The 14467-nt window shown below is 49.0% G+C and overlaps 1 protein-coding gene across 4 annotated transcripts; it reads right to left on the bottom strand.

Annotated features, from left to right (window-relative positions):
• Fabp1 (fatty acid binding protein 1) lies at positions 1 to 14432 on the bottom strand. Of its 4 annotated transcripts, XM_052721260.1 has the most exons (6): positions 13304 to 14432; positions 12946 to 13051; positions 5248 to 5471; positions 3466 to 3638; positions 2182 to 2274; positions 1 to 115 (listed from the first exon to the last, which is right to left on the bottom strand). In XM_052721260.1, the coding sequence occupies exons 3-6, from the start codon at positions 5312 to 5314 to the stop codon at positions 65 to 67; spliced, it is 384 nt and encodes a 127-aa protein (XP_052577220.1). In that variant the 5' UTR covers positions 5315 to 5471; positions 12946 to 13051; positions 13304 to 14432; the 3' UTR covers positions 1 to 64. The 4 variants fall into 4 exon arrangements, with proteins under 4 accessions (XP_052577220.1, XP_052577221.1, XP_052577224.1 ...); XM_052721261.1 differs by lacking the exon at positions 13304 to 14432 and having other exon boundaries at positions 12946 to 13292; XM_052721264.1 differs by lacking the exons at positions 12946 to 13051; positions 13304 to 14432 and adding an exon at positions 7353 to 8870.
• Between the last annotated feature and the right edge of the window lie 35 nt (positions 14433 to 14467).

The raw sequence follows: 14467 nt of genomic DNA, 5'->3' as shown, positions 1-14467 counted from the left end.
CAAAACAAAGGTAACTTTATTGTATAAATTTTACACTGTAAAAGAATATGAAATGAAGCTTTGTCTAAATTCTCTTGCTGATTCTCTTGTAGACAAGGTCGCCCAGTGTCATGGTCTGAAAGTCAGAAGAGAGATTATGAAATATTTTCTTGATGCTAAATTGTAAAACAAACAAAAAATGATCTCCCCAAATGATCCCAAATGTGCTAACATGTGAAGCACCTTTAAAAATTTTCATTTTTTTTTTTTATGGGCAGAGGAATGATGGGCAACTTTTTCTAAAACACCATGCTGTGTCTTGTCACTTCTCTTGTTCATGTGGAGGGCTGTCCTGCCAGGAATTGAATTATTTCCTAAATCAATGACAGCTATAGAAAAACCATCCAGAGCAGTCCAACCTGTTGTCTCAAAATCTCATTGAGATCTATTACTGCCCATTGACTGTCTGTGGCTGAACACAAGATATATACATGAATTCACTGGGCAACTAGAATGGAACGTAGTAGGAGCTTTATAATTTTCCTCTTAAACTTGTGAATGAAGCACATGAGAATACTGGCCATGGGTTTGTATGCAGGATGCTTACTGAGCATGCTCAAAGTCTCAGCATAGCAAGAAAAACAAAACACATCAGTTTTAGGGTTGTTGGTGAATGGTCCTTCCAGCCCTCTCGGGTCTCTGATTTTGTGTCTTATGTTATCAAGTGCAAAAGGAGCTCCTTAGCTCCGGCAATCACCCCCTGGGTTGGAGCCCTGGTTTTATCACATCAGCTACATGGTCTTGGAAAGATTGGCCTGATTATGAAATCCATTGTCTGTGATTCCCATAGGAGACAGGAAGACTAGGGAAATGCATCTGGACTCAGTCCAGGGTGGCTCCTCTCTGCTCACCTGCTCTGTTGTGAGAGTGAGGGGCAAGAATGGGGACTGAACATTGCTTCATGATTGACGCCTCTCTCTCTCCACGGTTGGGAGAGGTTTTCACTTGGCCAGATGATGTCACTTGGACAGGTGTCTGTCTTCTGTGACCCCCTAAAGTGCATTCTGGATACAAAGGAGAGCTGGAAGACCTGACCTTAGGAGGAACACTACCAATTATCATGTAGGCTGTGGACAGGATGTTACCAACAGCTAGGCATGGAGGATGATTGCATAGGAGTGCACACCCAGGGTGTCATTGATTAGCGGCCATGAACTTGGTACAAGGGTGACTTCACGCCAATGCCAAGTGGGCAGAGGTATTTACTGGGCACCTGAGCTGTGGAAGATGGCAGCCTCTGTGGCTTGTTGGTTAGTGCTGAGACAGAAGGAAAGGCTGTGGCTGTTAATCATCATCAAATAGGAACAGCAACGAGAGAGCCTAGCTTTGTGTAGGTCTTACACTGATGGGAAGTACACCTGCAGGAGGCATGGAGGCCTCCTGGGTAGGAGATCTGCAGATGGAGTGGAGTCTGGGGACATCCCTGGGTTGAATGGACTTCGATCCTACAGGGAGATTTGTGGTCCCACCCCAGCAGAGACAGGAAAAGGCAAGTTGTGTTCTGCACATCCTGTCCTGTGTCTCAGCACACCAAGCACCTCTCACTTCATCCCCTTTAGGTGCTGTTGGGATCGGGGAAGAGGCAGGAAGTGGGCAAGGAGGAGAGGCTGAGGGGGTGGGAGTGACTGACTCTGGAAGTGGAAGGGCAGCCTGGAGGTGGGAGTCACCAGGTGACTTAGAAAAGGTGCCCCTTCCTCAAGACACTGCTCTTCTGTCTGTCAGAACATCACCCTGATGTTCAGCCCTGGTTTGGTCTGACCAAGATGGCTGCAGATGTACTGAGTGCAAATCCCCACTGTCTACAGTGTGAACAGCTTCCCCTAGGGCTTGAGTGGTGAACAACTGTGAGATTAGCTCAAGAGATGGACCCAGTTCTGGGGTCCTGACCCGCCGTTTGACCAGCTCTTTTGGTCATAGCCTTACTTTCCCCACTTAGAAAATTGGTGTTCAAAAGATTCGAGACAACATGTATCAACTACATGGCACATAATGGATCCCCTTAAGTGGTAGAAGACACTGATTAAAGTCAAGATCTCGGGGAGGAAAAGATGGAGAATGTGAGATGTCGTACAACTGCCCCTCACCCTTTGCATCTCCATTCCCCACAAGCTGTGGGATGGCAAGACCAGAGTGCCGACTTACGTTGGTGATTGTGTCGCCATTGAGTTCGGTCACGGACTTCATGCCCTTGAAACTTGTCACCATCTTATTGTCACCTTCCATAGTAACCACGGCCTGCAGGGAGGAGAGGTCATGACCCATGGGCAAAGGCCTGGCAGTGACGCTAATGAGGTCGCTTCCCCGCATGGTGACCACTGGCAATGAGTCAATGTCCTGTTCGTCTCTAGTTCTCTAGCGCTGAATGGAAATTGGATGTACTTATGAATGAAAGAGAATATCAAGCCTGCCTAAGTGCTTCTCCCCTGGGAAGAAAAAAAATCCTAAAATAAAATATAAAATCCTATTTCTCAAGCTTATAGAGGGAGGTGGTGGCAGAACTCCAATCACCAGCCGCCATGGGGACACAGTTTGCTGTGGTAGATATTTAGTCTTTCCTATGTGGCGCCAATTTCAAGCCTTGTATATACACCAAGGACGGTGGTAGATTGAAGTGGCTGGGCACAGTGCGGCACTTTTAATTCCAGTGCTCAGGAGGCAGGAGCAGGAAGAGCCTGAGTTTGAGGCCAGTCTGGGCTACATGGCAAGATGCTGGGGGAGGGAGGAGAATAAGAAGAAAGGAAGCAAGGGAGGGATGGAGGGAACCAAGGGAGGGTGGAGAAAGAAGTATAGTCAGCAACAAAAGACACAAGGTCAAATATCCGCCTCCGCAATGGGCCACTGGAAAACCCATGGCACCCCACCCAATCCCCCTCTGCTCTTTACCTTGACATGTAAGAAAAGGAGAAACAAGAGCAACCTGAAGAGGCAGCTACTCCTGCTGAGCCTGAGGCACAAAGCTGCCAGGAAAGGCAGGAGTGGAGAGAACAGAGGCACAGTCCACTGGCTTCCCTGGGATGTGCAGGCTTCCTGGGGAGGGGCAGATGACAGGACCCACAGCACCTGGATCTCTGTTATCACCTGTCCATCGCTCACACAGCCCACGGGCAGCTGGCATTGCCACCTGGAACCGTTGCCCCGAGGAGGGGAAGGTGCCCTGGCTCAGGTAAAGGATTTCACTGACACCGATTTGCCCCAGTTCCGGGTTTTCCTTGGAGGACTCCAAGAAGCTGGAGCACTATGACTGAGGATCCTGCTCTGTGCCCCATTTCCCCCACATTGTCTACCGAGAGAGCCCAGATGTCTCATGATCCCTGAGACAATGAGAAGTCTGTTCTCAGAGTTCTCTGTGTCTCCTGCCTGAAGTGGGTTTAGTGACATGGTCTCTGTTAGGAGAACTTTGGGGCAACAGGAGGTGGGACTACATACCTTGACCTTTTCCCCATTCATGGTCTCCAGCTCGCACTCCTCCCCCAAGGTGAACTCATTGTGGAGCACTTTGGGCCCATAGGTGATGGTGAGTTTGACATGCTTCCCGTTATGCACGATTTCTGATACCCCCTTGATGTCCTTCCCCTTCTGGATGAGATCATCAGGCAGTCCTGGAAGAGGCCATGTAAAGTTAGAGTCCGGAGGAGCAGTGGAGATCACTGTACATTCCTGAGGCTCCACACACTTCTATATAGCAGACCTGTGAGCAGTTGGGCCTTTGGTTTCTGACCAAGTCAGTGGCCTGCTACTATTTTCCCAATTAGTATTATCAGTTTTTGAGGCAGAGTCACTTGGAGCCTAGGCTAGCCTTAATTCACTATATAGTTGAGGGTGACCTTGAGCATCTGACCCTCCTGCTTGCACCTCCCTAGTGCTGGGATCACAGTTGTGTGTCACCACACCGGGCTTCGATGGTCTGGGGATTGAACCCAGGGCTCCCTGAATTGCGAGGCAAGCACTCTATCCACTGATCTGCATTCCCAGCCCCATCAATTCACTTGTGATAAAGAAACTCATTTGGCCTGAGGCCCTTTCCTTTGTGTCTCTCTGCTTTTTACTCACTCTCCCTCCCAATTTCCCCCTTGTTTAGTGGCCTTGTTCTTAGAGTGGGGACACTTAATCCTCCAGGATGTTTATCTTCCGACTCAAATGGTCCCACACACAAGTGTGACCGTGCCAGGCACACTTGCTGTGGCCTCTGGAGTCAAGGCTCTTGTGGGTAATGTCCAGAAGTCCTTTGCCCTAGAATAGGGCTTTGCCGATGTCAGAGCAAATCTGTGCCTTTACATGAATAGAGGGTCACAGGAATCATGAATTCCCAGCAAGAGCAGAGAGCCCTTTGTACGGCCAAGGGGTCCTCGAATTCTCAAGCTGTGACTTGTCCACACAAGAACCTTTGAGTCCCGGGATGACCTGAGTGTCCTCCTTTCCCTGCTCTTGCTGTTTCCCATCTTTTCCCTGTTGTCACCCTCCTTTGTCCCACCTCGCCCTCTGCCCACAGGGCTCTCTCTTCCCGGAACACACTCTTCTCTCCCTGGTCCCAGGCTCAGCCTTCAGCACTAGTCTTTCCTCCTATACCCCGAGAGACGTAGGCCATTTAACTAGAGTCTCTGGGACCCAGCACCTGCTTCTGACTCCAACTCCAATATTTCTGATACAGTAGCCCTTGTTGTGGCTACTTCTCCTTTCTTGGCCTCAGCTGTCTCAAGAGTGATCAACTCAGCTTTATGGTGACTATTGAATGTGGGCATTGCAACACCTGGTATAAAGTCATCCACATTAAGGGACACGTCACTGCATTTATCTCCGAATAACTGGTCAGTATTGTAGCTTTGTCTCCAAACGTTGGTCAGGGTTGCAGCTTATCACACTCTATCTCCCTGGCATATGTACAAGCAGAGTGCTTGAGGTATGGTTGGTCTTGAACCAATGACTGCTAGAAAAATGAATGAATGGATGAGTGGATGAACAAGGTCATGATGAAGTACCAGTGGACACACGTCAATCCAGCTCAGGGTCATTTCCACTGTTCCTGGTGGTCTTGTCCAGTGAGGGACAGTGTAAGTAGCAAGAGACCAGGAGAGTCACTAAAACACTCCTAAATTAGGGATAGCCTGAACCCTTCCTTCTACCTCAGCATCAGACCTTGATTAGCTGCTGAGTGTAGGGCTAGCCCCTCATTGCTGTTACATCAGCTTTGGCGTCCCACCCAGCACTCACCCATTGCCTTCATGAAGGGCTCAAAGTTCTCTTGGCTCTGCAGTTGGTACTTGCCGGTGAAGTTCATGGTGGCGATGAGGCTCCCTTTCCACAGCTGACCACAGCAGCTCTGCCTGCCAGGCCACCCCCTCTTGGCTATTTTATAAGGGGCTTCTTCCTCCTCAGATATAGGCCATAGGTCAGTGCTTGTCGATTTCTTTATGGCCAGGTTCAAACATTAACTCCTGAGAGCAATGGTCAACGATAAAAATCAGAATGGGCAAGGCAGAGGTTTGTTCTAATTCAGCAAACATTAGTGAGTGCCAATCAAGTACAAAGCTCTCTGTGATGCTGCCTTTATGGTGACTTACCACCGCTAATGAAGTAAGTGTGTGTGCATGAAATGTATGCGCACAGATGTATATGTGCAACAGACATATGTGAATCATGTCTCTAACAACGGACACATACAGTATGCATAGGTGTACATATGTATGTGTTTGTACACTTGTATGTATGCATGTATTTATATACATGTAGCTACAGATGCACACGCGCGCACACACACACACACACACATATATATATACATATATAAACACATTCATGTATATGGGTGTTATGTGGGGAGAAATACCTTTGAACTCAAAACCTTTTTCATATAACCTTATGTTTGTTTCTCAACCTTTCATTATCATACAGACATCATTTTACATACATGTCATCAGTTCCTAGAGCTGCTTTGTATTCTGAGAGTTCTTCCTCGGTGATTCCGGGCAGTCTCACAGTCCAGGCAGGCCTCCCTGTTGAAGTGCCAACAGGGCTCCACTGTCAGCAGGTGTAAGTCCCTTACAGCAGCGGTGTAGACATGTAGATGCGTTTTGTTGGACAGACAAGTCAAGGGAAGGAGAAGGCACTGTCTGCTGACTTGCCCCACTCCTGCTCAAGGCAGGAACAGGGAGCTGAGGTGATACATGGGAGTTTGGTCTTCCTGGAACTGGCCTTGGGCAGAAGGTGGAGGGATGCTCCATCCCCTGGGAAGATGAGGATCTTTATCCCCCCCCAGATCTTGTGTTTGAGGCAGTTCTCAGCAAGTGATGCTTCACACCCCGGGTCTCTCCTCGGTCTAGACTTTAGCATCAGGCTCTGCACCCACAGCTTTCAGCTCTCTGCCTTGAGGCTACACAGACTGTTGTGAATCAGAACCTGGGGTGAGCCATGCCTCAGTTTTAAACCTCTCATGGTCTCTAGTGCTCCAGCAGTCACAGGTCCTGGATGAGGTGGAAGGTCCCTGTGTCTGCTGTCTTGGCTGCGACAACTGCTCTCAACAGAGCTTGTACTCTGCTATCATGAGCTCTCACTTCTGTCTTGGAAAGTGACTGTCATTGTCTAGACTTCTAGTGTGGCTGCTAGGCTCGCAGAAGCCAGCTTTAGTCAAACCCCTTTCTCTGGAGGTCGCAGTCACAGGGCCAGTCAAAGGTGTCAGGGGTGTCCACTCTGTGGGGATTTGTGTCTCTTCTTCTGCTCTTTCCCCCTTCTCCCAGCTACGGGGAGCACTTTATAACACCCCCACCCATCCTCCTCCTCCATTCAGCTGGGCTGACCCTCCACATCCTTCTCCACTGTGCTCCTTCCTCAGTATTCCCAATGTCTGGCACGTGGGATGAGTTCAATCAGTGATGGTTCAGCAAAGAGAAAAAGCATCAAAAGATAACGAGGCTGTGGCTCTTGTGGTTAAGAGGTAATGAGAGATATGGAGCAGTCAGATCAGCAAACCAGTCCTGTAATCAGTGAATCATACGAGTCCAGAAGCAAGGAGACCGGAGGGCAAGTGTGCCTGTGCGCACGCGCATGGGCGTGTGTGTCCTTCACGCGGCTGCTGCTGCCTGAGAGCCAGTGGAGAAAGCTGTGGAAGGGATGGAAATTGTTGCCCCAGCCTGACAGCCCGCTCCTCTCTTCCCACCCTTGGTGTTTTTGTTTGTGTGTTTGTTTGTTTTCCTGTCACCCTGCTCTGTCATCCCAGCCTGTGCTGAGCCCACGGTGGGATGTTTTACATAGAGTCCTTTCTGTTCCTGGACCGTTTCCTCCGACTTGCATCATAACCACCAAAAAGATCAAATGCTTACCCAGCCCATCTGCCCAGCAGCTCTCTACTCCACCCAGAAACTCCCTGGGTTGCAGTGTCTACCTCTAGGCCACGAGGCTCTGGTCCGGCAGATCTGCGGTGGGGATGGGAGGGAGGAATTTGGACGGATGAGAGCTCATGCCAGGGGCACCAATGCCCCAGGGAGACAGCTTAGGGCCAACAACCCTGCCAGTTTACAGTAGGGGTATATCTATCACCTCAATACCCACACACAGACTCCCCAGAACCTCTGGAGTTTGCAGCTTCTGGTCCAGCCAAGCCTTTAAGAAGTCCTTGAATCTATACACCATATATATGCCCGATGCCTGTGCCTTTCTCACTCATCCCTGATAGGTGGTGTTTATATGCACTTGTTATGGGAGAGGCTCTTCTCTTTGGCATGATGGGAGCAGGCGCATTAGTTGAGGGTAGCATCACACAGATTCTGGCCCCAGCACAGAGAGGCGCTCCACTCTGCCTCCCCTGCTTAGCCCTCCTCTAATAGTGTTAAGGACATGAAGTGCATCATGATCCACACGTTGAAATAATCCACGGGAGAAAGATACAGACAAGCACACAGATTAAGCCAATTAAGATTCTATGAGTCGTGAGGGTATCTTTGTGGATTTCTGTGGGCCTCTCTAGCACTTTGCTTCTTCCTATTCTCATGTGGTCTTCATTTACCATGGTCTCCTATTCCTTGTTCTCCCTCTCTGTTGTTGATCCAGCTGGGATCTCCCGCTCCCCCAAGCTCTCTTTCCCTTGGCCCTCGCCCTTCACTACTCCCACTCATGCCTAGGCTGTTCATGTAGATCTCTTCCATTTCTCTGTCATTGGGTGATCCCCGTGTCTTTCTTGGGGTCCTGTTTTCCAGGTAGCCTCCCTGGTGATGTGAGTAGCAGTCCAGTCATCCTTGTTCTACATCTAGTATCCTGCTATGAGTGAGTACATACCATGTTTGTCTTTCTGAGTTTGGGTTACCTCACTCAGGATGATTTTTTCTAGATCCATCCATTTGTCTGCAAACCTCATGATGTCATTGTTTTTCTCTGCTGAGTAGTATTCCATTGTGTATATGTACCACATTTTGTTTATCCATTCTTCAGTTGAAGGGCATGTAGGTTGTTTCCATGTTCTGGCTATGACAAACAATGCTGATAGGAACATAGCTGAACGAGTGCTCTTGTGGTGTGGTTGAGGATTCCTTGGGTATATGCCCAAGAGTGGTATAGCTGGATCTTGGGGCAATGGTCGAGATACAGCCCGAACTGACCTACTCTGGTGATGGGATGGCCAAACACCCTAATTGTCATGCTAGAAACCTCATCCAACTACTGAGGGATCTGGATGCAGAGATCCATGGCTAGGCCCTGGGTGGAGCTCTGGGAGTCCAATTAGGGAGAATGAGGAGGGTTTATATGAGCGAGAATTGTTGAGACCAAGGTTGGATAAAGCACAGGGACAAATAGCCAAACGAATGGAAACACATGAACTATGAACCAATGGCTGAGGGGTCACCAACTGGATCAGGCCCTCTGAATGGGTGAGACAGTTGATTGGCTTGTTCTGTTTGGGAGGGATCCAGGCAGTGGGACCAGGTCCTGTGCTCATTGTATGAGATGGCTGTTTGAAACCTGGGGCCTATGCAGGGTCGCTTGGCTCAGTCTGGGAGGAGGGGTCTGGACCTGCCTGGACTGAGTCTACCAGGTTGATCTCAGTCCTGGAGGAGATGGGAATGAGGGGCGGGCTGGGGGGAAGGTGAGAGGGGCGGGAGGGGGGGAGAACAAGGGAATTCATGGCTGATATGTAGAACTGAATTGTATTGCAAAATAAAAAAAAAAAAGAATCCAATGGCTATGTTATGTGAAATGTCTGTAAAACAAAAGAAACCACTCTGGATGTCTAGTATTCCCTTCTTTAGATATATTGTATGGGAACATCATCATTAAATAATAAAAAAATCTAAAAGTCTAACAACAAAAAAAAAGATTCTATGAGTCCTTTAATTTGAGTTGGCAACCAAGAGTGAGCCAACATCTCAGAGTATCTTGGTACCGAAGCTCAGGGGGACAGCATTTTAAAAAGTAAAACTCACAAAAATCCTAATTTGTATCAAAGCTAAGTGAGGGTAAGACTAACCTTGAAACATTTATTTCCGGCAGAACATAGTAGTTGTTTCAAACATAAACAGCGATTATTTTTTACTTATATCTTTCTTCTGTTAGTTTAGTATATATTGTGTTTGTATAAACTTAATACATCTGGACCACGGCCAGGGTCATGGACTCTCATACGTGTTGCCAAGGCGGATGTGACTATTGTGAGATAGAAGGCTGATAGCTGTCTAAGTAAACACAAAATGGGGAGTCAGGACAAGATGGCGTTACCTTGGTCACTCCAACATCAAATTTGAGCTGTCCCTGAGCATTCTTGCGTGTTGAGAATTTATGTCCATTTGTAGTTACCTAACCCCTTGAGTGTAAGGCAGGAACACGCAATGTGGCTCAAAGGATGATCAGAACATGAAGGTGTCTTCCTGCTCGGAGCCTGGAATGTGTATCTTTTAATGTGACTTAAACTATGAAGGGGACAGTCTAGACACTGATCTCCAAGTGGGGCACTGAATTTTTGTATTTACATATATAGTGAATTTAAAGGTATATTCTATTAAGAGGTTGCATTGGAATTTTCTTGAGGGATCTTCCCCCACCTCTGCATATGTGTGTGTGTGCGTGTGTGCTTGTGCGTGTGTGTGCGTGTGTGTGTGTGTGCGCGCGCGCGCGCGCACAAACGACTAGAAGAATTACTTGGAGAAAGGTTGTTTCAAACTCCAACCTGGGCAGCAAGTGCCAGGATGGAGGAAGCAGCCACTCTTGTGCAGAAGCCTAGAAAAGGCCAGGAGGGAGGCAGGGGGGCCAGTGAGGCTGTGGGCACTGCTCTAGGGGCCGCCGAGCCTGCTGCCCTCTTGCTCAATAGGCTAGATTCACACAAACAAGTGAATGAACACAAAAAAGAGGAACCAGTGAGAGTTTAGAGAACAGGCCACTAAGGCACCTCCAGTGAACAAAGCAGGGATTCTAAGAAGACCAGTGTCGACCTGGAGCCTAGTTGTTTACTCTGAAGTGAATACTTCCTTTGTTTTCAAGCCCTCTCCTCCTGTCTCAAAAGCCTCTGTAGACGTAGTTGTTGGCCTGGGGATATGGCTCAGAATGCTTGTCTAGCATGCACAGGGCCCTGGGTTCCATCCACATACCATATAAAGTGGATGTGGTAATGCATGCCCATAAGGAAGTAGAGGCAGAAGGGTAAGAAGTTCAAGGTCGTCCTTGGCTATATAAAGTCCGACTGGGCTATATGAAACTCATTTGTGCCCAAGTGGGAAATGATCAGGGACTTAGTTTTGTTTCTGGATTGATGCCATGGAGCCGAGGAAGCTCGTGTAGAAGCAGTTCCAGGAACAGAACATCCATGGGGATCCCCTCCCGCAGAAAACCCCAAAAATCTAAGAGAGGACCTTAGGAGGTTCAGGCTCATTTAATCTGAGTCACAGGCAGCCTATGCCTGTCTGATGACCATGAGGGGTGGTGCCCTGTGATGCAGCTATGACCATACCTGAACTCACTTCATCTGTCATAGAGAGCCACTGCCACAGGGGTGTGGGGTCAATGAAGGCCGGGACTTGGTGTTTTGGTGTGCCGTGATGGCTACACAAACCCGAAAAGGCTGGATTTGAGGGCTCACTGCAGAATGTAGGGGCAGCATGCCAGAATGAAGTTGGGAATTTGAGTGGTGGCTCATTAGCAGCTAAATGCTGGAGCCAGCAGCCATGGCCTTCCACGGGTCCATCTGGTCCCCTAGCTTAAGAACTGGGTACAGTTTGAGTTGGCGGCGGCAGTTCAGGCAAGGAGAAGTTCTCTGTCCTCAGAGGATGATCAGTTTTAAGGCTTGGCAGCTACCGTCGATTCAGGTTCTGAAGACTTCCACACTTTGTTGCAGGAATACCACCTTATGTACGACGCTGTCCTCAGCAGCTGGATGTATCAGACAACTTCCTTCCAGGACAGGCACGTGTGCTGTCACTAACCTGCCCAATAGGAGCTCCTGCCCCTCACTCAGCCCTCTTCACCTAGCACCTGTCCAAAGAGCTAGTGCAACATGATGGGGTAGTAGCCTAGTGTGCACATGGTCCCTATCATACAAGCTAAAAAGATGGAAATAGAAGGAAGGAGGGGAAGGGGGCAGAAGGAGGGAGGGGAGCCTCGGAGCTTTGCAGTCTAACACCAATCAAACGTTTACTCACCAAGGGAGTAATGGCAGAGCCACCCCCACCCAGCCCACCCATCAGCTTCTTACTTTGGGAGGATCTGTGGCAGTGCCCTCTATATATCACGCTCTCCCATGCACCCTGCTGCCTGTGGGATGTCACACTCATATAAAAGCAGTATCTGACACAAAAATCTCACACCTGGGTCTTCTTCCCTTGACCATAGACACCAAGCTGCAGCTTTCTGGAGCCTAAGGTGGTCATAGGATGGAAAGCATGAGCTTTCTTCCATAGGACAAGTCAACACTAATCCCAGAGGCCTCTGGGAAGGCCCGAGTCTTGAGGAATCTGAGGAAGAGCAGGACATGTGAGCAAATTTCTATTGGAACCTCTGATTCAATTTCTATTGGCCTCCCACTTCCTGCCTACCCATCTAGGCAATGCCAGCAAATGGTGACCAATTTTGAGGACATGAGGCTGGTCCAGGGCCTGGCCTGACAGGAAAAGATGCAACAGACTCCCTGACAGACGGACAGCCTAATCGGAAGAAAAGCAAGTAAAGTAGGCTGGGAGATTCAAGACAGGATGCACTCCCCACAGATCTCAGGCATGGCCATTTGTAGAGAACCCCAACAGCTTTCTTAGGTCAAGATCTTGGGTGAGGGGGATGTGTGAGTCTTGAGGCCACAGAGATTAGTAGCTATTTCAAAAAGCGATACCGTGTGGACATGGTGGCTCACACCTATAACCCCAGCACCTGGGAGGCTGATGCAAGAGGATTTCCTTGCGTATGAAACCAACCTGGACTACAGTGTAAAAACCTTGTCTCAAAAAACAGACAACAACAACAACAAGCCCTTCAAAAACCAAAAACCAAAAACCCACAAAACAACAACAAATCCACCAAAATCGGGGCTGGAGAGGTGGCTCAACCGTTAAAAGCGTTTGCTGCTCTTCCAGAGGACCTGAGTTCAGTTTCGAGGACCTGAGTTCAGTTTCCAGCACCCATGTGGGGTGGCTCACAACCACCTGTAACTCCAGCTCCAGGGGATCTGATGGCCTCTTCTTGCCTCTGTGGCCGCTTGCACACACGTGGTATTCACTTGCAAACAGACACACACACAGTAAAAATGAATAATGGTGATAAACAATGTAAAGTACCAGTTGTGCACATTTTTACATAAAAATTAGGTGAGCGCAATGACATATTCCACCTCCTCCCTGATCAAATATGAGAGGAGACAAAACTCCACTACAATGACAAAGTTCAAGTGACAGGAAAATATTCAAATTAAAAAACAAGCAAACAAACCAAAAACAACTCTAATACCACGGGCGCAGCTTTGGAGTTTGGTCAGCTCAAAGACTGTCTCCTCTTCCGGTCCCAGTAGCCACGTCTCTCCTCACATGGCCTCGTCAGACGGACAACATGCAGCCTGTGGAGAGGAAGGAAGGGGCACACTCTCAGACATTCTCGTAGCGGCAGGCACTTCTGCACTTGTATGTGACCCCAGAGTGCCTGCAGTGCCCGTGTGCCCATTCCCTGCACTTGGGACACAAGTGGTGTCTGAGGAGTCCATGCTTCCCCCAGACCTGGGCTGTACGAGGAAAGAGCCTGGGTTAAGGTACTGCCCTTCTTATGGCCACAATACCACCCTTGAGCCTCATCGGGCCTCTGCCCTCCTTACCTGTTAAATGGTCAGAATATTCTTAGCTCTGTGAAAACTGTCTTGTGCTTTGGGAATGCAAAGCTTCAATCACAAGAGGTCAAGACACTTGGCCTTTGCACCTGCCAGTTTCCTGGTGGGGGTCACTGGTCTGGGACCCAGTTGTAGTTTATCTCCTGGCTTGAGGGACCTTGCTTCCCATCGCCCTGGGCTACTGGGTAGTGTCTCCAATCCCAGGTTTGTTGATAGTTCAGTTGGATCTTTTGCAGGCCTGAGCCCTAGTCTTTTGCCTACAGGGCACGTGGACCCAAGCTGCTGGCCACTTGAGTCCATGTCCAGGTCTGGCAACCAGTCCAAATGACCTGATCTCATTGTTTTTCACTGAAGCTTTTAGTTCCCTTAGAGTTCCTAGAACCTGGGGTGGGGACAGGTTCCTGTTAAGGCTCAATCCCCCACTCTCCAGCCAGGCTTGGGGGAAAAGGGGTACGTTCCTTAAAGAACTTCCCAGCAGTTTTGCTCTGTGATGGAGTGTTTGCCTAGCATGCACAATGCCCTGGGTTCACTTCCCAGTTGCCCTGTGGCAACTGCATGGAATTTCCCTGCGGCAGCAGTGCTCTGACCTAGAATGAGACCCGTCTGAACAGACCATGGAGGGGTTTGTTGTTGTTTTTATTCTTTAGACATCTGTCTTCTTGGAAGAGCTCACTGTGGGACAGAAGTCAAAGCAGATGCCAAACCACAGGTGTAAGTGGCTGGGAAGATGGTTCGATAGCAAAGGCAATAGATAGCTCTGTCACCTCGGCAACCTGAGTTTAATCCATGGAAGTGTTGAAACAAAACAAACACGGTGATCCCAGAATCCCTTTGGAGAGATGGAAGGTGGAGACAGGAGGTTTGGCTGGAAGCCTCCGGGCCAGCTTGCAGGAGTACACAGCACAGCAGCAGGAACGAGAGAGATCCTCCCTTAAAAAGGTGGAAGGAGCCGGGCGGTGGTGGCGCACGCCTTTAATCCCAGCACTCGGGAGGCAGAGCCAGGCGGATCTCTGTGAGTTCGAGGCCAGCCTGGACTACCAAGTGAGTTCCAGGAAAGGCGCAAAGCTACACAGAGAAACCCTGTCTCGAAAAACCAAAAAAAAAAAAGGTGGAAGGAAGGAGAGAGTCTATCCTGAATGCTGTACTCCGAGC

Source organism: Peromyscus californicus, unplaced genomic scaffold (genome assembly GCF_007827085.1).
Source record: "Peromyscus californicus insignis strain IS unplaced genomic scaffold, ASM782708v3 Scaffold_6__1_contigs__length_162567912, whole genome shotgun sequence".
Classification (NCBI taxonomy): Eukaryota; Metazoa; Chordata; class Mammalia; order Rodentia; family Cricetidae; genus Peromyscus; species Peromyscus californicus.
This window is presented reverse-complemented; position numbering and strand designations above follow the sequence as displayed.